A 21,083-nucleotide genomic window follows, 5' to 3' on the forward strand; every position below is an offset into this window, starting at 1 on the left:
CAGTGGGAATGGAATTAGCACTGCAGGTCTGTATTTAACTTTAGGAGATGCTGAGTCTGCATCCCAGGCTCCAAAGATGCTGCCATGGGGAGCCAGCTCATGGTCCATCTTCTTTCCCCTAGTGACAACCAAACTAGACAAAGTGGCTGGGGTCGATTACTCACTGGTGGCACCTCCAAGAGCCACAGCCAATAACCTGGATTGGCTGCTGAAGGTGAGACTCATATCAAGAATCATACACCCTCACGCCTTTGCCTCAGAACCCCCACACCTGGCGGCTTCCCATCGTCCTTGGAAACAAATCTTACAATGACCCCACCCCCTTCCTATCCATCCTCACCACTCTCCCCAGTCCACCTTCCATGCCTTCTCCTGGCTCCAATCACACTGACCTTCCTGCTAGTCCTGAAATGCACCATGACTGCTGCCTCCCCAGGACCTTTGCACTTGTTGCTCCTTCTAGCCAGGAGGCTCTCACCCAGATATCGACAGCAGCTCTCTCTTCCCTCCTTCAAGTCTTTGCTCAAGTATCCTCTCCCTAGAGAAGCCCTCCCAGACCAGCATTGCTAAAACAGTACCCTCCTCTTCCCCTATATCCTGCTTTATTTTTCTCAGCCGCACTTATTACTCATGTACACACACCGCAGTCACAAGCCTGTCTCCCTCAATACGATGAAAGAGAAGGGGCTGTGATTGTTTTGTTCTTTACCATACACAGCACCTAGAACTATGCTTGGCGTGTAATAACTGTTCTGTAAATGTGTATTGGATGGATGGATGGTTAGATGGTTGGATGGATGGATGGATGGAGTGAGTGAGTTTCATTTCACGCCACTTTCCCTCTCACTCTGTACCCTCCAATCAGGCTCACTGGCCTTGTACCTCCTCAACACTTCCAGCTAATTTCCACCTTAGGGCCTTCATCCTGTCCATTCCCTCTGCTTGGACTCCCCTCTCCTCCTTCCCCTCCTCTTCCCAGCCATCTTCTCCTTATCCTCCAGTGGGTCTGGGCTGGGATGTCACTCCCTAAGCAGCCGTCCCCCATCTCAGCTGGAATAAGTCCCACTTTCTGAATCCCCTCCGGATGTACCTCAATCCCTCCACAAGGGGTGTGTCTGTTTACTATTTTTGCTTGTTTTCTCTAAAACACATTTAAAGTCTGGAAGAAAATGTAGAAACCACATAGGAGCAGAAGAAATAAATAGGGAGGAAAGAAGGGGAGAAGGAAAGAGAAATTACCCTAATAATATGACTGAGGCCTGTATGTTGACACACAAATTACACTTCTCCAACCGCCAATCCTTTCCTCTGCTTAGACACAGAAAATCACACACACACATGCACACATGTAAAAGAGGCAGAAACAAAAATACACACATGTAGGCCTGGAAACAAATACACACAGAAACAACATATATAAACATATATATGTATACAAGTCATGTTTTACAACTTTTAAAACCAGAATGGTGCAAGGCATACATCCATCAGTGAAATGTCCTCCCCTAGTCCCTTCACTGGCTCTTGGGTCTTTCAGTGGATAGCTTGTGATAAGCTACGTAGACAGTGCCCCCTCTTGGGATGTCTGGGCTCTTTCCCTTTTTTCCACAAGTGTAACCAGAACTGCCATGAGTATCCTTGTAGCTGTGTCTCTGCCCATCTTTGATTACTTTCTGGAAGTGAAATTGCTGGACCAAATAGCATACTTGTAAAAAAAATCTAAGTGATAAGATGGAACAAAGGATTAAAACAATACCTGATTATCCCTAGCGAATGAGAATGTCCTGTTTACTGCCCCCCCCCCACCCCCACTCGGGGCTCCTGCCCAGAGGTGATAGCTGTCAGCCATGGCAGGTATTAATCTGGTCCTGAGCATTCATATACACTTACACGAAAGCCCATCTAGTTTTACTGAGAATCTGTTTGCATTGTTCTTCACTTTCTTTTCTCACCTAGTGATATATATTAGAGATGGTTCCTGGCTGGTACATAAGTCCACCCGTTATTTTTATTTTTTGTCTTTTTTGCAGCTATTTTTAAGAGTTGCTTATGATATTTACTCTATAAGATGGGTGTCGTGGTCATTAACGGCAAATAATGATCCAAAAGTACAGAGAATATTACACATTATCACATACCCACTACCCAGATTTTAGAAGTGTTACTACTTTGTCGTATTTACCTTTAATATTTCTTGAGATGAAATACTGTAGAAGTAAATAGCTGAGGCCCCCTTGGGGACCCTCTACCCCGCAGGGAATCACGTGGATGATGTCCCTGTGTGTCCTCGCCTGACTTTTTATACTTTTGCTATCTATCTCTGGTGTCAATAATTCTTATATAGTATGTTTTCTAGGCCTTTAATTTTACATAAATGGCTTCCGTCATAGCTCAGTCGGTAAAGAATCTGCGTGCAATGCAGGAGACCCGGGTTCAATCCCTGGGTCGGGAAGATTCCCTGGAGAAGGAAATGGCAACCCACTCCAATATTCTTGCCTGGAGAATCCCATGGACAGAGAAGCCTGGTGGATTATAGTACATGGGGTCACAAAGAGCCAGACACGACTTAGTGACTAAAGCACAATTTACATAAATGGTATTCTAACATATGTATCCATCGACAATTTGCTATTTTATAACGCAACATTATTGTTTTTCAGCTAAGTGAATGATCTGTTTTTTGCAATGCGTAGCCAAATTGCTCTTCAGAAATGTAAACATATTCCCCAGGAGCCCATGAATACTCTCACCAAAAACTGGATAGTGTCAGTTTAAAATACACACACGTTTAAAACAATTTACCTCTCTCTTGAATATTTTGCTAATTTGATAAGTGAAAACAAAATGAATTCTCCTTGTTCTTTTAGGAGAATTTCTGCACTTATTTGCAAGGTTGAGGCAGAGACCATGGCATGGTTAGGAATGTGCTTGCCAGAATCCAGATGTCTGGGTTCAATCACTGACTCTGGCACTCACCCTTTTAAGTGAGCTTGGGCAAGCCACTTCACCTTCCCAAGCCTCAGAGTGTGTTTGTGTGCTCACTCACTCAGTTGTGTCCAATTCTTTGTGACCTCGTGGACTGTAGCTCACCAGACTCCTCCATGGAATTTTCCGGGCAAGAATACTGGAGTGGGTTGCCATTTCCTTCTCCAGGGGAATCTTCCCAACCCAGGAATCAAACCTGCATCTCCTGCATTGGCAGGCAGATTCGTTACCACTGAGCCACCTGGGAAACCAGCATCCTGTCTTGTAAAATGCGGGTGATCTCGTCTACCACACAGCCTTGGTGGAGAAGCACTTAGAAATTAGCACAAGGAGGCATGCAATGCTGTTGTTAGTCTCAGGCCATGGCTTTCTCCTCTGTGAATCCATGATTAGTATCCTTAGCGCATTTTTTTCCTGGAATGGAGACATTGAATTGTAATTCTTGAAGGATGCCCAGGCTCACTCTACTGCCTCTGCCCGCAGGGGGAGTTTTTCAGTCTGGCCCACCGCAGCCCCCCGCCCTTTGCCCCACCAGCGCTGGCCTTTCCCTCAGACCACGATCGCATGGTGTACCTGGGCATCTCTGAGTATTTTTTCAACACGGCCGGGTTCGTGTATCAGAAGGCTGGAGCCCTGAATCTGACCCTCAGAGACGACATGGTAAGGCCAAATGGGAGTGAATGTGGGAAGAGAGTGCAGTAGATGGTCTGGTTATGAGTCTTGGTTCACAGCCAGGAACATCGAGTTCTGAACTCTGGAGTCAGCCAGACCTGAGTTCAAACCCCAGATCCCCTCTTTTCCATCCTGGTGACCTTAGGTTGGTTATTCAGCCTCTAAGAACCTCATCTGTAAAACACCAATAATAGTATCTTCCTCCAAAGGGTGTAAGGAAGGTTGAATGAGATATGATTACTTGGCAGCCCCAGCACAGGCTTATGAGTGTGGAGGAAGTCCCCTGCATCCTAATGATAACAGCTAACATTGACCGTGTCCCTGCTGTGTGTCTGTCCGTAATCCAGTCTTACCATCATATCAACATTATGGTCATCATCCTCCATGACTTTGTCTCCGTATCTGTGGCTGAGTCCTGCTCTGGGCCTCGGTTTGCCCATCTATAGAATGAGCAAATGACCATCCTCCCCAGAGTCTAGGGGCAACAGGACCCACCCTGCTCACCAGCCACACGGGGTTCCTCCTCTGCTGCTCTCAGAAGAGATGCCAGATCCTCCCCCTCTGGAGAGGCATCAAAGAGATGCTGAGCCCTGACTCGTCCCCCTGTGGAGATAAACAAAGACCATCCCAATGAGAACTCTTACCTTTGGCAGACTCAAAGGCATACGGTGGGGGGGGCAAGGGGTGGGAACGCTTTATATTAAATAAAGGGAAAGGGCTGGGTAGGCTCTTACAGAGGTTGTTGGTGTGGGCAAGCTGGAGGCGGGACTAACAGAAGCCAGACATCTTATGTGATTGGTTTGAAAAGCATATTTGATTTTTCCAGTGTTAGGGAAGCTGGCAGTCACTGACCATTCTGGGTCAGCATTCTTCGGTCATACGTGATCTGGCCACGGTTTGTTTATGTATTCATTCTCTCACCCCTCATATAGAATTTGCCCCCCAATCTATAACATAATCTTCCAAGATCCTTTTCTCTTCCTCCCTCGCTACAGATTCCAAAGGAATCCAAGTTCCGCCTGACAACCAAATTCTTTGGAATCCTGATACCCCAGGTGAGAAAGGACTTGTTCCCCTTTAGTCATCTTGCGAGGAGGCCTGGGGGGAGCTGAGAACAGCTCTGCTGAGAGCTGCCCCTGTCCAGATCAAGAGGCAACCCAGCCTGAGCCTGTGGACACAGCTTTGTGCAGCTCATCCTCAGTGCGGAGAAAGGCCCCAAGCACTCATGTGACCAGGTGTGAGTAGATCCTGAGGGCGCATCCATTCAACAAATAGTTTCTGAGTGCCCACTGCATTTCTGGGGCCCTGTGCAGGGCATCCAGCAAAACAGATCATATCCCAGCCCTCCTGGAGCTCCCGTCCAGTGGAGAGAGAGAAAATTATTGTTCAGACACCCAAAACAATAAAGAAAACAGACTGTGATAAGTGAAAATTGTGTCATATTGTGTCATATTCTTTGCAACTCCATGGATTGTAGCCCTCCAGGCTTCTCTGTCCATGAGATTTCCCAGGCAAGACTACTGGAGCGGGTTGCCATTTCCTCTTCCAGGGGATCTTCCCAATCTAGGGATCAAACCTGTGTCTCCTGCAGCTCCTGCTTTGGCAGACAGATTCTCTACCGCGGAGCCACCTGGAATGCCCACGCTGGGGGTTAGGGCTTAAGTATATGAATTTGCTGAGCAGGCGGGACACAAACATTCAGTCCATAATAGCCTCTTTAATGGTGAACTTCCAGAAATTTATATATAGGCAGTACTGGTGTGGAGGAGCTGCAACGAGTAGAGGGATCAGGGAAAGAGAAAGGGAAACTTAATTTGCATAGCAATTGCATTCTTTTTACTCAGACTGTGAGTTTACCTGGAGGAGGACTGCAGGCTAGCTGAGATGGGGGTGTTGTCAAAGCTCTCCTTTGATCCTCCTTGAACCCACCACTGCTCTCTAGACTTGAAGGAAGGGAAAGAGCCAAGCTAAGGAGGAATACAGGATCAACACTCAGGGAGAGGGAACAGAGAATGCAAGGAGTTTTAGACAGAAAGAGAGTAGAGCGCAATTTTTTTAGTTAATTTCAGGATACTTTTATTCCATCCAAAAAGATGTTTTGAATTATAAATCTCTTCCTGGGATCTATCTGGGTTTGAACTCTGGTCCTTACTTACTAGTTTTATGTTCCTGAGCATGTTCTGCCTGTATCTCAGTATTCTCATACATAAAATGCAGTAATAACAACTTCACCTCATAAAGCTGCGATTGATTAATTGAGTTGATGTATACAAGGACAGCAAGTCACATTTGAGGAAAAGAAGTCCCTTGTGGGTGGAGTTAGAGGGCAAGTGGTAGAAGCGATGGAGGGGGTGGGCATGGGGTGAGGCTGGCAGGGTGCCAGGTGCTGAATTATACAGTCTTTACAATTTATTCCGAAAGCAATGGGGAGGCTTCCCTGGTGACTCAGTGGCAAAGAATCTGCCTGCCAATGGAAGAGACACAGGTTCAGTGATCCCTGATCTGAGAAGACCCTACACGCCACGGAGCAGCTCAGTCCGTGCGCCACAACTATTGAGCCTGTGCTGTCGAGCCAGGGAGCCACAGTACTGAAGCCCGTGTGCCCTTGAGCCTGTGCTCTGCAACAGAGAAGCCACTGTAATGAGAAGCCTGTGCATCACAAAGAGGAGTAGCCCCGACTCACCACAACCAGAGGAGAGTAGTTCGTGCAGCATTGAAGATGCAGCACTGCCAAAAAACAACAGTGGGAAGACATTGGAAGTGCTTCTGCAGGACCAGGACAAGATAGGATTTAGACACTTTTTAATCAATGGCCTCTTTTGTTGGTCGTCCCCTGTGGGTTGCAGGTGGCCAAGATGTTCCCTGACATGCAGATGCAGCTCTTCATCTGGGCCTCTTTGCCTCCGAAACTCACCATGAAGCCCAGCGGCCTTGACCTCATCTTTGTCCTGGACACCCAGGCCTTTGCCATCCTCCCAAACTCCTCCTTGGACCCCCTCTTCCTGCTTGAGATGGTAAGCTGATCCCAGGTCTGAGCAGACAGGCAGCCCTGGACAGGGCTCAGAGCACTGCCCTGAGAGCCAGGGGGACTGGCGTAAAGCCTACCCAGACTCAAACCTGCATTGTGTGTGTCCAGAGCCACTATCTTCTGATTTCTTCATTCATTCCATTATTCATTCTGTGGTTGGCTTGAAATAGGTATACTATTTCCAATCTGTTCATGCATATCTTTGGCCATTCAATTATGCACCTGTGGGTTTGTTCATTCATTTATTTAGTCATTCAATTATTCATTCAACTGCTAACTTGAAATCTACTGTATCTTTGCTGGTTCATACATGCATTTATTCCATTATTCATTTATTATATCTTTGTTCAATGGATCATTCCTTTGTGTATTTGTTCATTCATTCATTAATCATGTATTCATCCATGCCTATCTTTATTTATTCCTTCCTTTGTGCATTTAATCCTTCACTTATTTAAGTTTTCATCCCATGGTTGACTTGTACATTCATTCATCTGATCACTCTGTCACTCCACAAATATTGGTGACACCCACTCTGGCTACTGGAGGTGAGGGCCAGACTCTCCCCAACAGCAGGTACTCAGGTCTGTCCAGCCTCAAGTTGAGACCCATTTTCCTCACTTTGCAGATTCAGTGGGTTCTGAGGGGGTCGCCCAAGGTCACACAGACAGTGGACAGGAAAGCTGAGGTTGGGAACCTCATTTGTTGAATGACTCAATGAATGAATGTGAAATAGAGCTGGCCTGGACACCTACCTCACAGCCTGTCTCCTACAGCCCATGGGAGTGGCCTGCGAATCTGAACTGGTCCCAGAAGCAAGGGGAGAAAAATGGTAATTGTTTGACAGTCCAGGACTCATAACAAGCACAAAGTTGAATAAAGGAAGACTCCTCCCTTCTGTGGGTTCTGTGGGTCTGACCCAGCAATGTGGGCTCTTCTGCTGGGTCTTCGTGAAGCAGACCTTCTGGTCTTAGAGGCTTTGCAGAGCCCCAGGATTCTGGGTCAGTGGACTTCACTCCCTGGCTTGTTGCTTTGCAGAACTTGAACCTTTCTGTGGTTGTTGGTGCCAAGTCCGACAGACTTATTGGAGAGCTCAGATTGGACAAGTAAGTTGGGCGATGGGCATGGGAGGAGGGGACTGCCCATCCATTCTTTTTTTGGCTTTGTTGCTGCGAGTGTGCTTTCTCTAATTGCGGCAAGCATGGGCTACTCTCTAGTTGCGGTGTTCGGGCTTCTCTTGTTGGGAGCACAGACTCTAGGGCATGTGAATCAGTAGTTGTGGCTCGAGCTCAGGCTCAGTAGTTGTCCCATGGCATGTGGAATCTCCCTGGACCAGGGATCGAACTCATGTCCCCTGCATTGGCAGACAGATTCTTATCCACTGGACCACTGGGGAAGTCCTTCCCATCCAATCTTGGTGCCTGTGAGTTCACAATGACCTTACCAAGTTCCAAGCTTTCGTGTTCATTCATCCCATTTAAACCTCAGACAGAGCACAGTACGTACAATATCCCCATTTTGCAGATAGTGAAACTGGTGCTCAAAGATGAAGTGACCCACCCAAGACCACCCGTCATAGGGTGATCAGCCATCTCGGCTTGTCTGCAGTGACCCAGCTTTAGCACTGAAACCCCCGCATCCCAGGTCACGCCCCTATCCTAGTCCATTCATGACTGGGCAGTGCCAGTTGGTAAATCTGCTCCAGCCTCCAGCCACCCCACGTCCCTGGGACATTTGGAAACCCACTTCAACTTCTTCACACCCCATCCTTGGGGCTTCATCAGCCACTTCCTGCCAGGAGACTCTGGAACCCGTGCCTGGGTTTGAATCCCAGCAGAGGAGGTGGGGGTTAGGAACATGGGCTCGGAGGCTGAGGCGGCTGCCTTTCAAGTGCGGCTCACCTTTGGCAAGCACAGAACTCTTCAGACTTCAGCCGTTTTCCCTGGCTGGTAAAATAAGCCCAATTACTACTGTTCTTTGCCAGCCGTAATCATTGTATTAATATGTGTTGTGATGTTTAGAACGCTTTGAAGGATATAATAAGTGCTCAACAAGCAAGAGGAAGAGAGAAAGACAGAGGGGCACACAGAAGAGCAATACAGAAATGGGGGAGAGACAGAAAGAGATGGGGAAACACAGAGAGACACAGTAAGGCAGGGAGAGACACTGAGAAATAAAGTAGAGCAAGACAGACAGATGCATGCAGAGACACAGTAATAGGGAGACCGTCAGAGAGACAGAAAGACACCAAAGGAGGCAAGAGGGAAAGAGAGGGAGACGAGCAGAGCAGACGTGATGACCCCCGAATTCCAACCTGGCGTCTACCTCTTCTTCACTTTCACTCTGCTTAAATTGAGTCTTGACCCACATTCCTGTCTGTTTCTGCCTTCTCTCTGGCACAGAGCTGTCCTTCTTAACCTTGAGCTTGGCTCCAGAGGTTTGCATGCTGCTTATTTCTCCTGGCATCATTTTGACAAGTGTTACTGCTTTGGAAACATGTGGATTTCATTTTCCTGGAAACACCTGTGGGCCTCTCAAGTGGAGGAGCTGGAGAAAATACAGCTGGGTGATGGCTGAGCACAGACTTCCTAAAATATACAGGAATAGGGAGTGGTAAGACTCCACAGGGCAAGAGTTTTCAAGCTTTGCAGGGTACTGGAGACAACAGAAGCTTTGGCATCAGGGAGACCTGGTTGAAATTCTACTTGGCTGATTGTTAACTGCGTGCCCTTGGGCAGATTGCTTGTCTTCTCTGATTGTCAAGGACATCATCTGTAAAATGGGAGTGTGATGGCCCTTGCCTCTTGGGTGTTACAGGAATTCAGTAGGATATAGCATCCAACATAGTGAATAAAAGGGATTCATTAAATAGCCATTTATTTACCTTTCTCCTGGATCATTGTTAAGATGTCATGAAGTCCATAAATAGGGGATTTTATTTTTATTTAACTTTACAATATTGTATTGGTTTTGCCATATATCAAAATGAATCCGCCACAGGTATACATGTGTTCCCTATCCTGAACCCTCCTCCCTCTCCCCTCCCCATACCATCCCTCTGGGTCGTCCCAGTGCACCAGCCCCAAGCATCCAGTATTGTGCATCGAACCTGGACTGGCGACTCGTTTCAGGGGATTGTTTATGGGCTCAAATTATTCAAAGTCTGAGGGTTTCAGACACAGGTAGATCCAGGTGCTCCAATGATATCCTTAGGGCTCTGACTCTCTTCTTGGCTCTGCTCTCCCCCATACTGGCTTCATTTCCCAGCAGGCTGTCACCGAGTGGTGGCAAAAATGGTCACCAGCTAATTTTGCTGGAGAAAAGAGAATACCTCACTCCCAATATTTCCAGCAGAAGTCCTTGGACCAGCATGGGTTAGTGGTCAATTCTCAAAGCAATCACCATGGCAGCGGAGGTAGACTCTGCCCTTTGGCCAGCCCACCCCAGAACCCAGAATTAACAATGTAGGGAACAGATGACTGTCCCAAAGAAAAAATCAGGGAGCTGTCACCAGAGGAAGGAGGAATGGATACAGGATGGGAAGAGCGGACAACACCCACCAGTGAGTGTCCCTTCTCCTCAATGCTGTGCTAAGTTGCTTCGGTTGTGTCTGACTCTGTCAACCCAGGGTCCTCTGTCAGGAGATTCTCCAGGCAAGAATCCTGGAGTGGGTTGCCATGCCCTCCTCCAGGGGATCTTCCCAACCCAGGGATCAAACCTATCTCTTATGTCTCCTGCACTGGCACACAGGTTCTTTACCACTAGCGCCATCTGGGAAGCCCTTCTCCCCAGTAATTGAATTCTAATATGGGTCAGGCAAATGGTGGTCTCAACTTTCCCCTCCCCTTCTCACAGGCTGCTCCTGGAACTGAAGCACTCAGACATCGGCCCCTTCTCGGTGAGTCTGAGGCCCTTGGTGGCTCCTTCCTTCCTCTGATCTTGAGATAACTGTCCTGAGGGCCACCTGGGCTCATAACATCATTTCAACAGACTACTGATTAGTTTGCATATAATTTGCATGTGAAATAATGAGGGGAGGAGCACTGTGGGTTTTGTGTACAACTGCCTTCCATGTCTCTATGACCAAGTAGAGACAAGTACATTTGGAGATGTAGCATCATAAAAGATATATACTGTCATACTGCCTTTGAGCAAAGTGGGATAGTCTAGGGTTTTGTCACAATGAATTGTGTGATGAAATCTTTATTTCCTCTTGAACAGCTTAACTGAATACAGTAGTCCCCCTTATTCACAGCAGATATATTCCAAGACCTTGGGGTTGCTTGAAACCACAGATAGAAGGGAACTCTACATATACTATGCTTTTTCCTATACTAAGGAAACACAGGAGATAGGGTGCTGACCTCTGGGTTGGGAAGATCCCCTGGAGGAGGAAATGGCAACCCACTCCAGTATTCTTGCCTGGGAAATTCCATGGACAGAGGACCAGGTGGGTTACAGTCCATAGGGTCACAAAGAATCGGACATGACTGAGCGCGTGCACGCACACACACACACACACACACAATTGCAGGCACAGAGACCTGAGCTAGAATTGCAGCTCCAAACCTACTAACTATGGGCCCTGAGCAAGTCACTTCCACTTAACAAATTTCATACCTTCCCTACAAATCAAGGATAATAATTTCTGCCTGAGTTAGTGCAGTGAGTTTTAAATGGGATTAACTGTACACAATCAGGTACAGAGAATCTGCTCAACAGATGTGTGTTGAATGAACAAGTGAATTACCTTCTTGAGTACCTACTATGTGGCAGGCCCTGTTCCACAGATGGGGATGTGCTGATGAGTTAGACAAGAAAACAACTCCTCTAGAGCTTCCATTGTAGGGGAGAAACAGACAATGAGAAATGAAGATCATTTTGGTCAAGATCAATGCTTTGAAAAACTAAGTGGAGGTGGGGTAGAAAGTGATGGGGCAGGTTAACGGTTAGAGCCTGTGATCAGCAGAAGCCTCTCTGGGGAGGTGATATTTGGGCTGAAGGAGCCCACAAGGTGAAGGTGTGGCAGGCAGAGGGAGCAGCATGAGCGAAGGCCCTGTGGTGAACCGCTTGGCTTGTTCGGGCAGTGGGGGCAAGCAGTGTGGCTAGAGAAACAAGATGAGGAGTTGGGGGCAGAGAGAGGCAGGCGGGCAGGCAGGGGTGGGCCCACCCTGAGCCTTCTAGGCTAGAGTAGCTTGTGTTCAGAGGGCAGTGAGAAGCCAGCGAACTGTTTCATGCAGGGAGGGACATGATCCATTTCCACTTTATAAAAGATGCCCCTGCAGAAATGAGGGGAATGGACTATGGGGGATGAGTCAGAGCATAAGGATCCTTGCCTTGGGGAGGCTGGTGCATTGTCCACGTGAGAGATGATGGAGGCTGGGACAAGGCCAGGAAGGAAGAGAAAGATGGCAGATGGGAGACAAACTTTGGAAGCAGAATTAGAACTTGGTGAGAGATTTTCTGTGCATGGTGCGGGGGAAAGGCAATGAAGAATGACTCCCAGATTTTTGACTTGAGCAGCTAAGTGAATGAACAGCAGGGCAGATGGGAGGGAGATGACAGGTATCTCGCCAGCCCACAGAGATGATTCCACTACATGGAATCATTGTCATCAAATAGACTCACCACTGGGAGTTCCCAGGCGGTCCGTCCAGTGGTTACAGCTTCACCTTCCAATACAGGGGATGCGGGTTCAGTTTCTGGTCGGGGAGCTAAGATCTCAGGTGCCTCACAGCCAAAACAAAACAGAACAAAATATAAAGCAGAAGCAATATTGTAACGAATCCAATAAAGGCCTTAAAAATGGTCCACATCCCCCCAAAATCTATTTTTAAAAACAGGAGGTTCACTGCTCCTTCTCCTCCTACCATACCTTCTGGCCCTGATGGGGAGCTGCCCTTGTAAACAGCAGGTCAGATGCTCTTCAACAGCTGACCTGAATGAGCCTTGCTCTTGTGACTTCCACTGTTGCTGTTATTTAGTTGCTAAGTCCTGTCCGCTGAGTCCTGTTTGACTCTAAGCGACCCCACCAGGCTGCTCTGTCTATGGGATTTTCCAGGCAACAATACTGGAGTGGGTTGTTTCCTTCTCTATTAAAAGATGCTAATTCTGCCCACAGTGTCTTACTGCTCATGGCCGGAATCTGCCAGAGAGCCTCTTGCCAAACCTCTGGAGAATATTTCCTTAGATCTCTGAAATGCAGCCCCATCACCCAACCCTAAAGTCAGTCCCAACATCCCCTCCAAATCCGATGGAAATCCAGCCAGCCGTTCCCATCTGATAAGATTACAACAAACAGAAAGACCCAAAGCAACCTCATTGTATTTTCATGGATTTACTGATGCCAGGGCTCTCCTGGCAGCAGCTGGACTCAGTCAATAACTAACTTCTGCTTCTGCAAAAAATAAAAATTTAAAGTTCCCAGATTCATGGGAAGAAGGGCACCACGTTTGATAAGCCCCAGGAATTACAGCCCGGGGAAGGAAACTCAATTGTTCCAGAAACAAAAATGTACATATTGACAGGTTGTAAATGTCACCACTACAGGCCATCATCTTGAAGGTGTTACGTTATTTTTGAATTTTTTTATTACTGCAAAAGCAAAACATGTACATTATAGAACAGTCAGAACCTACAGATTTGCAAAACAAAACATAAAAATCACTCCTGTTTTCACCACTTACTTAATAATTTGGTGTATATCCTTCCTGACTTTTTTCAATGCATGTTTAATAACAGGATGGAATTACGTGGTTTCTGTAACCTGATTTTTCTTTTTTTTTTAATTTTTATTGGAGTGCAGTTGATTTACAGTGTTGTGTTAGTTTCTGCTGTAGAGCAAAGTGAATTAGTTATACATTAGCCTGCTTTTTTTAAACTCAAAAATAGATCACAAAAAAGTCTATGTTGATAATTCTCCGGTGGGCCAAAAAGTTTGTTCAGGCTTTACTGTAAGATGTTATGGAAAAACCCAAATGAATTTTTTGGCCAACCCAATATATTTCTGTTGTTGTTGTGGGTTCAGTCACTAAGTCGTGTCCAGTACTTTTTACCCCATGGACTGTAGGCTCCTCTGTCTTCCACTATCTCTCAGAGTTTGCCCAAAGTCATGTCCATTGAGTCCCTGATGCTATATTTCTGCCAGATCATTGTTAATAATTACACATGAAAAGTGAAAGTTTTAGTTGCTCAGTGGTGTCTGACTCTTTGTAACCCCATGGACCAGGCTCCTCTGTCTGTGGAATTCTCTAGGCCAGAGTACTAGAGTGGGTAGCCATTCCCTTTTCCAAGGGATCTTCCTGACGCAGGGATCTAACCTGAACCTTCCGCATGGCAGGCAGATTGTTTACCATCTAAGCCACCAGGGAAGCCCTAAATAGTTACATAGTATCTCTTGTTATCCAAGTGCTACCACGCCCGCCCGCCCCCTACCGGCCACCCCCCAGATGATTCCACAATTGCTGGACCTGCAGGTTGCTTTTATCATTTTGGTTCTATTTAATGCACTACCTCATTTCTTTAGGATAAATGCCTTGGAGGCATGTTTGCTGGCCCACCTGGCACACACATTGTTAAGGCTTCTGATGAGCATCACCAAATAGCCCTCTGAAAGGTTGAATGAATTTGCCCCCCCTAGCCTGAGAGAGTGCATGTTCTTGCACAAAAGTTTTCACATTTCAGTGCTCTGTGATGACCTTCCTTGCTTCCGCCTTGCCCCCTACAAGTCTAGAATGTGGTTTGCATCTGGAACCTTTAAAGCAAAAGAGTGCTTTGGTGACCTTGAGCTGCAGTGTTTCCAGGTCACCCCTTGGTCTGTCTCTCAGCAGTTCTTCCTGAGGTTGTTCTGGGTGGGAGGGCGGGTGACGGAGGACGGCTGATGCCCCAGTGCCCTGACATGGGTCCTGTCCTCCCGATCCCCAGGTTGAGTCGCTGCAGTCTGTCATCAACTACGTTATGCCCACCATCGTGCTTCCCGTGATTAACAGTAAGGAGTTTTGGAGAAAGGATTGATTTTCAGTCCCAGTGAGGGGGGTGGATCTTAGAGCCATGGGTTATCGGGCCCCTGGTGTGGAGGCTGGAGGTGGTCTCCTCAAATGAACCTCAAGTGACACCTGGCCCAGAAAAGGGAGGGGAAAAGGGTTGAGTTCCTCCTTCGTGAAATATGAGACCGTCCATTGAGATGGAGAATAATACCTCCAGTTTTCATGGGAGGAAATGGGAGATCAGAGAATGAGTGGTTCTCAGGTCCCAGAGAAGGTAAGAGATGAAGCTGGAATTCGATCCCAGCTCTGAAGCCAGAATCTTTGGTCTTTTTCCAAGAGAGAAGGGCTAAGGAAGAAGGGCTAACCTGGGCTAACAACACTTCCACTCAGCTCACTCACTGGTGAAACCCCTGACCTTTGCAGAGCCAGGTGCAAGGGTGCAAATAGAGGCCCACCCACCCTACGATGAGAACATTTAGGCCGGCGGCCCCCACCCTTTTGGGTACGAGGGACTGGTTTCATGGAAGACAGTTTTTCCATGCACGGGGTGGGAGAGGATGGTTTCAGAATGATTCATGTGCATTACTTTTATTGTGCACTTTATTTCTATTATTATTACATCGGCTCCACCTCACATCACCGGAGGTTGGGGACCCCTGATTTAGGCCACTTAGAAATTATAAATGAAGACAACGAATTGTTACATATAGACTCTGGCTTCTCCTCCTGCCTTCACAAGTGCAGCTTCATAATGACCTGAGGGACTAGGCTGGAGCTTAGAATTCTCCAGAGTTCCATGCCAGAGTGTGGTGGGATGGGGGAGCTGGTCCTGGCTACCACCCATTTCTGGTTTCATCCGAAACATCGAGGGGCTACATGTGCATATCCGTCAGGTGTCTCCAGGCCTCCACGCCCCAGCAAGCAGTTGCCCCGGCTGTCACTCGGGCCAGGGGTGCACCAGCAGTGCTGGTACCCTCAGGCGGGCGGTCTTGGGGCTGAGGGGGCCCGAATTCCAGTGTCCGCAGTGTCCGGAGGTTAGTGGAGGAGAGAGAAGAGGAGACTCTGGGCGGACTCTTCCTGCCTAGGTTTCTTCCCAGAGGGTCCTGGGAGGCTGCGGACTGGCTGCCTGAGTCCCGGCCCCACCCTCTCCCTCCCCCGGCCCCTCCCATCAGAGGTGGTACCTTCACCTTAACCTCTGCCTTAACCTCCAATGCAGAGAAGCTACAGAAAGGCTTCCCTCTCCCGCTGCCCGCCTACATCGAGCTCTTCAACCTGACCCTCCAGCCTTACCAGGTGAGTCCCCAGGGTCTCCTTCGCCAAATCTCCTACTTCGATAGCCACCTTCCTCCAGCTCTGGATCAAGCGCTGTCGACCCTTCCAACACTCCCACAGGGTATGTTGCTAAACAGAAGAGAGGATAAGACTCAGGGACGCCACACCGCCATTAAATGAAGTCCAAAGTCAAAGCCAGGTCCCGGTTTTTAACCCCTGACTTGTACCACTCCCACACAATACTTGGTAGAAATGGAACTCACTTAGTGGCCCCAAGCCTCCTTTATAAGGTGGATGCATTTACATATTTGACAGATATGTGACGCATGCCTTCCTTTGCATCCAGCATCCTTCCAGGCCCTTGGTCAGTGTCTGGCAGATTAAGACACCGGAATGGACAGCCTTCTCTTCCCTTTTCCCTGGTCTGACCCCAACAGCATCTGACACTATTTTCCCCATCCTTGGAACACTTTCTTCTCTTAGCTTTGACGATTCCCTCTCCAGGTTTTCCAGCCACCTCTCACTGTGTTATTTGGTCTCCTTTACTGGTTCCTTCTTCCCCTCCCAGAGAGAGTTCTCCAGGGTTCCTGCCCCGGCCTCTGCCCTTCCCCCACAATTGCTTTCCCTGGTCACTGTCGTCTTCTTTTTCTTAATATTTATTCATTTGGCTGCACTGGGTCTTAGTTGCGGTATGCAGGATCTTTAGTTGCTTCGTGTGAACTCTTTAGTTATGACATGTGGGATCTATTTCCCTGACCAGCATGGAGTTTCAGCCACTGGGCCACCAAAGAAGTTCCTCCCTGGTCACTTTCATCAGCATAAGCACAACAGTCATCTCCGTGTGACCCGGCTGAGGTTCCAGTCTCTTCTATGTGCCCAAAGTACACATACTGGCTTCTTCAGTGTCTCCACTCTAAAGCTCCTTACACCCACTATGTCCCAAAGAGCTGATAACTCTACAAGGAAGCCATCACCCACTCTTGCATTCCTTACCTCAGTCCAGGGCTTTCTGATGACCCTCATGGGAAACCCCCACCCAGATTCCTCGCTCTCCCTCACCCCCAACATCCAGTCCACCAGTCCCCAGTTCTTTCAACCTAACTGGAGAACTCCCAGGGCTAAGAGACAATAGAGAAGTTAATTGAGTGAGCAGAGGAAACACATCCCCCACATCCCCCACATCTAACCCAGTTCATCCTTAAAATAAAAAATGACCCCCTGGGCCCAACTGAATTCCTTTCTGAACATTCTTGAGTGAAGGACAGGAAGGAGCAAAAGAGAAGTGGTTTTGCAGCCTTGATGGCAAGGAGGGCTCCCTGGAGCTGCCAAGAGGCAGGGATGACAAATGAAGGCCTTCACGGCAGCCCGGGGGTCTCCACGTCTGAGCGGAAAACAGCTGCCAGGGAAACTGCTGACAGATTCTCGGGCATGGGCAGCCGCTAATGTGCAGACCGTAGGGGTGGGATGCCAGCCCCCTGCCCCCACTCACTCTTGCCTTTCTGTCAGCAGAGAGGCTCTCTCTTTCCCAGCAGGCAAGCTCCCAAAGTTTTCTTCTAAAAACCCCAGCATTCCCACCCTCACAAATGAGGGATACTGTTCCGGCAGATGACGGCGTTCTCATCTCTCCCCCAGGATTTCCTGCTGTTCGGTGCAGATGTCCACTACAGCTGAAGACCCCATGGGTGCCGGGGGCCGTCAATCAGGAGGTGCAGGGTTGTCAGCACCCGTTCCTGACACACCCCTGGGGCACAGGCTGCCCCCTCTCTAGGCTTCCCTCTCTAGCTCAGGACTCAGAGACTCTTGCAAACTTCTCTGAACTCAGATTCAGAAATGATCCAAACATGAAACTTGGTCTTTTGGAAAACTGAGAGGTGTGTATTTTAGGAATTGTTTCTTCCAAGGGCTAAGGCTGCAGGGACATTTCCTCCAAGAATTGCATTTCAATGGTAATCACAATATTTCTCTTTGTGCTTCATACTACATTAAAAAAAAAAAAAAAAAACCTTTTTTTTTGCTTTGAAATTCTGGTGATCATGTTGTTTCTTCTTGTTTTATGTTCATTCATTCATTTATTGCCTGTACCTGGTGTGGCCAAGATACAATCATCTCTTTTTAGTTCTCTAATAAACCTTTTGAGCTCCCACATGCCTTCCTGAGCAGAAAGCCCCACTGTCCCTTTTTGAGGACACCCCTCATTCCACACTGCCCAAGAATAATTGGGATTTACTTAGTCCAAAAGGAGTGCGTCTTGCTTTCTAATGTCAGGCCGCGGTCCGTAGTCTGTTCATTGGGGTGTTGTTCCTGCCACTGCAAGATGGTGTCGCTGTTGAGCAGTGATTCCTCACAGTCCACCGTCCTGTGTATTTACTGCGACTGCTGCTCTTCTCACCACCACATGGTGACGCTGTGGAGCAGCTAGCCCCCACAGACTGTTCTCTCTGCTCCATACTTGGGCTCCACCTTGATGGCTCCCTTAGTCCATGCTTTCTGCCCAGCCGTTGTGCCTAAAGCAGAACACTAGGCTAGGAGACAGACGCCATTGGAGTTTTTAGTCCATCACATCCTCAGCTAAAATTAACATTTCCCCATGACTCTCCAGATGGGGATACCTAGGTGGTGCTAGTGGTAAAGAACCCGCCTGCCAATGCGGGAGTCGTCCTGGGTGGGGAAGGTTCCCTGGAGGAGGGCATGGCAGCCCACTTCAGTATTATTACCCGGAGAATCCCATGGACCGAAAAAGAGCCTGACGGGCTACAATCCATGGGGTCACAAAGAGTCAGACGTGACTGAAGCGACTTGGCACGCACGCATGACTCTCCAGGCTGGTGAGAAAGCACTCCTTTCTCACCAGCCCGGACCATCCTTGGACTCTTGGTGAATTTCTTGGAAACCATGGGCCATTTTCTGCTGTGGGACACCAGGTGTGGCCGTCTTAGGCCATTAGATGGATTCTAACTTGAAAGTGATAAAGCGGTCCTCCTTAGCTGCTGACATTTGGTCTGAGACCAGAAGGATGAGGAAGAGTTTGACACAGGTAGCAGGGTTTAGCATGACATGACCAGATTTAGTTATAAAGTTGTGACTTCTGAAAGCACGGGAAAGGCAAGAGTGGAAGGGGGCGGGAACAAATTAGGAGTCTGTTGTCATGCAGACTTCTTCCAGGCTGATGGTAGTAAAAACAGAAAGAAGCATTTGTACTGGGAAAAAAGCAGATAAAAGGTTTTTGTTTTTTTTTTAATTTAAAAAGAAAAATGTACATGCTTCTGCTAACAGCATTGATTCTCCGTTAATAGAGGTAGACACTCTGGGGCCACACAGCGGAAGGGAGGGATATTGATCAAGCACAGCACACTAATGATTTCATTTAATCCTCACAACACTTTCCATCCCCCAGAGTGGGACCTGTTCAATCCTTTTCGATTGAGTCATGTCCCAGCTTACACATCTGGCAAGTGGCAGAGCTGGGATCCCTGCCCTTTCTGCCATCAGAGCCCAGGCTCTTTCCACTCCTCCCAGATGTCCAAATCTTGACTGTTTGGGGCGTGGCATGTTAAAGGCAGGATTCTTGGGCTCGGGGGCCTAGGTCGTGCACTGTAAAAAGACACCAGGCTGAAGGAACAAAATCCTTTCTCTAATATATCCCCCAAGAAGGTGCACCTTTTTCTATTTACACTTAATGGAAGCACTGAATAGGAACAGAAAAAAGCAGCGTGTTAGGTTGGAAGAAGAGGACAAGTAGGAGCACAGCATGGGATGAGGCCAGGAGGCTTTTAAGACTGTTAAGGGCTCAATAAAGGACAGAAATGGTATGGACCTAACAGAAGCAAAAGATATTAAGAAGAGGTGGCAAGAATACACAGAAGAACTGTACAAAAAAGATCTTCACAACCCAGATAATCACGATGGTGTGATCACTCATCTAGAGCCAGACATCCTGGAATGTGAAGTCAAGTGGGCCTTAGGAAGCATCACTACAAACAAAGCTAGTGGAGGTGATGGAATTCCAGTTGAGCTCTTTCAAATCCTGAAAGACAATGCTGTGAAAGTGCTGCACTCAATATGCCAGCAAATTTGGAAAACTCAGCAGTGGCCACAGGACTGGAAAAGGCCAGTTTTCATTCCAATCCCAAAGAAAGGCAATGCCAAAGAATGCTCAAACTACCACACAATTGCACTCATCTCACATGCTAGTAAAGTAATGCTTAAAATTCTCCAAGCCAGGCTTCAGCAATAGGGGAACTGTGAACTTCCAGATGTTCAAGCTGGTTTTAGAAAAGGCAGAGGAACCAGAGATCAAATTGCCAACATCTGCTGGATCATGGAAAAGCAAGAGAGTTCCAGAAAAACATCTATTTCTGCTTTATTGATTATGCCAAAGCCTTTGACTGTGTGGATCACAATAAACTGGAAAATTCTGAAAGACGTGGACATACCAGACCATCTGACCTGCCTCTTGAGAAGCCTGTATGCAGGTCAGGAAGCAAGTTAGAACTGGACATGGAACAACAGACTGGTTCCAAATAGGAAAAGGAGTACGTCAAGGCTGTATATTTTCACCCTGCTTATTTAACTTCTATGCAGAGTACATCATGAGAAACGCTGGGCTGGAAGAAGCACAAGCTGGAATCAAGATTGCCAGGAGAAATATCAATAACCTCAGATACTGAGATGACACCACCCTTATGGCAGAAAGTGAAGAAGAACTAAAGAGCCTCTTAATGAAAGTGAAAGAAGAGAGTGAAAAAGTTGGCTTAAAGCTCAACATTCAGGCTGCGATCCAAAAGTCTACAAATAATAAATGCTGGCGAGGGTGTGGAGAAAAGGGAACCCTCTTACACTGTTGGTGGGAATGCAAACTAGTACAGCCACTATGGAGAACAGTGTGGAGATTCCTTAAAAAACTGGAAATAGAACTGCCGTATGATCCAGTAATCCCACTGCTGGGCATACACACTGAGGAAACCAGAAGGGAAAGAGACACGTGTACCTCAATGTTCATCGCAGCACTGTTTATAATAGCCAGGACATGGAAGCAACCTAGATGTCCATCAGCAGATGAATGGATAAGAAAGCTATGGTACATATACACAATGGAGTATTACTCAGCCATTAAAAAGAATACATTTGAATCAGTTCTAATG

At 47.5% G+C, this 21,083-nt stretch overlaps 1 protein-coding gene across 1 annotated transcript in view; it reads left to right on the forward strand.

The window, feature by feature from the left end:
* The window catches only part of BPI (bactericidal permeability increasing protein), a 30,050-nt gene extending 11,527 nt beyond the window's left edge, over positions 1-18,523 (forward strand). The window contains exons 7-15 of the mRNA XM_070801654.1: positions 123-214; positions 3,469-3,645; positions 4,653-4,712; positions 6,504-6,671; positions 7,724-7,791; positions 10,541-10,583; positions 14,609-14,672; positions 15,887-15,963; positions 17,575-18,523. Of these exons, the coding sequence (XP_070657755.1) occupies positions 123-214; positions 3,469-3,645; positions 4,653-4,712; positions 6,504-6,671; positions 7,724-7,791; positions 10,541-10,583; positions 14,609-14,672; positions 15,887-15,963; positions 17,575-17,613 (788 nt within the window). The 3' untranslated portion in view covers positions 17,614-18,523. The remainder of the gene's footprint in view (positions 1-122; positions 215-3,468; positions 3,646-4,652; positions 4,713-6,503; positions 6,672-7,723; positions 7,792-10,540; positions 10,584-14,608; positions 14,673-15,886; positions 15,964-17,574) is intronic.
* Positions 18,524-21,083: the final 2,560 nt, after the last annotated feature.

This window comes from Bos indicus, chromosome 13 (assembly GCF_029378745.1).
Source record: "Bos indicus isolate NIAB-ARS_2022 breed Sahiwal x Tharparkar chromosome 13, NIAB-ARS_B.indTharparkar_mat_pri_1.0, whole genome shotgun sequence".
NCBI classification, from domain to species: Eukaryota; Metazoa; Chordata; class Mammalia; order Artiodactyla; family Bovidae; genus Bos; species Bos indicus.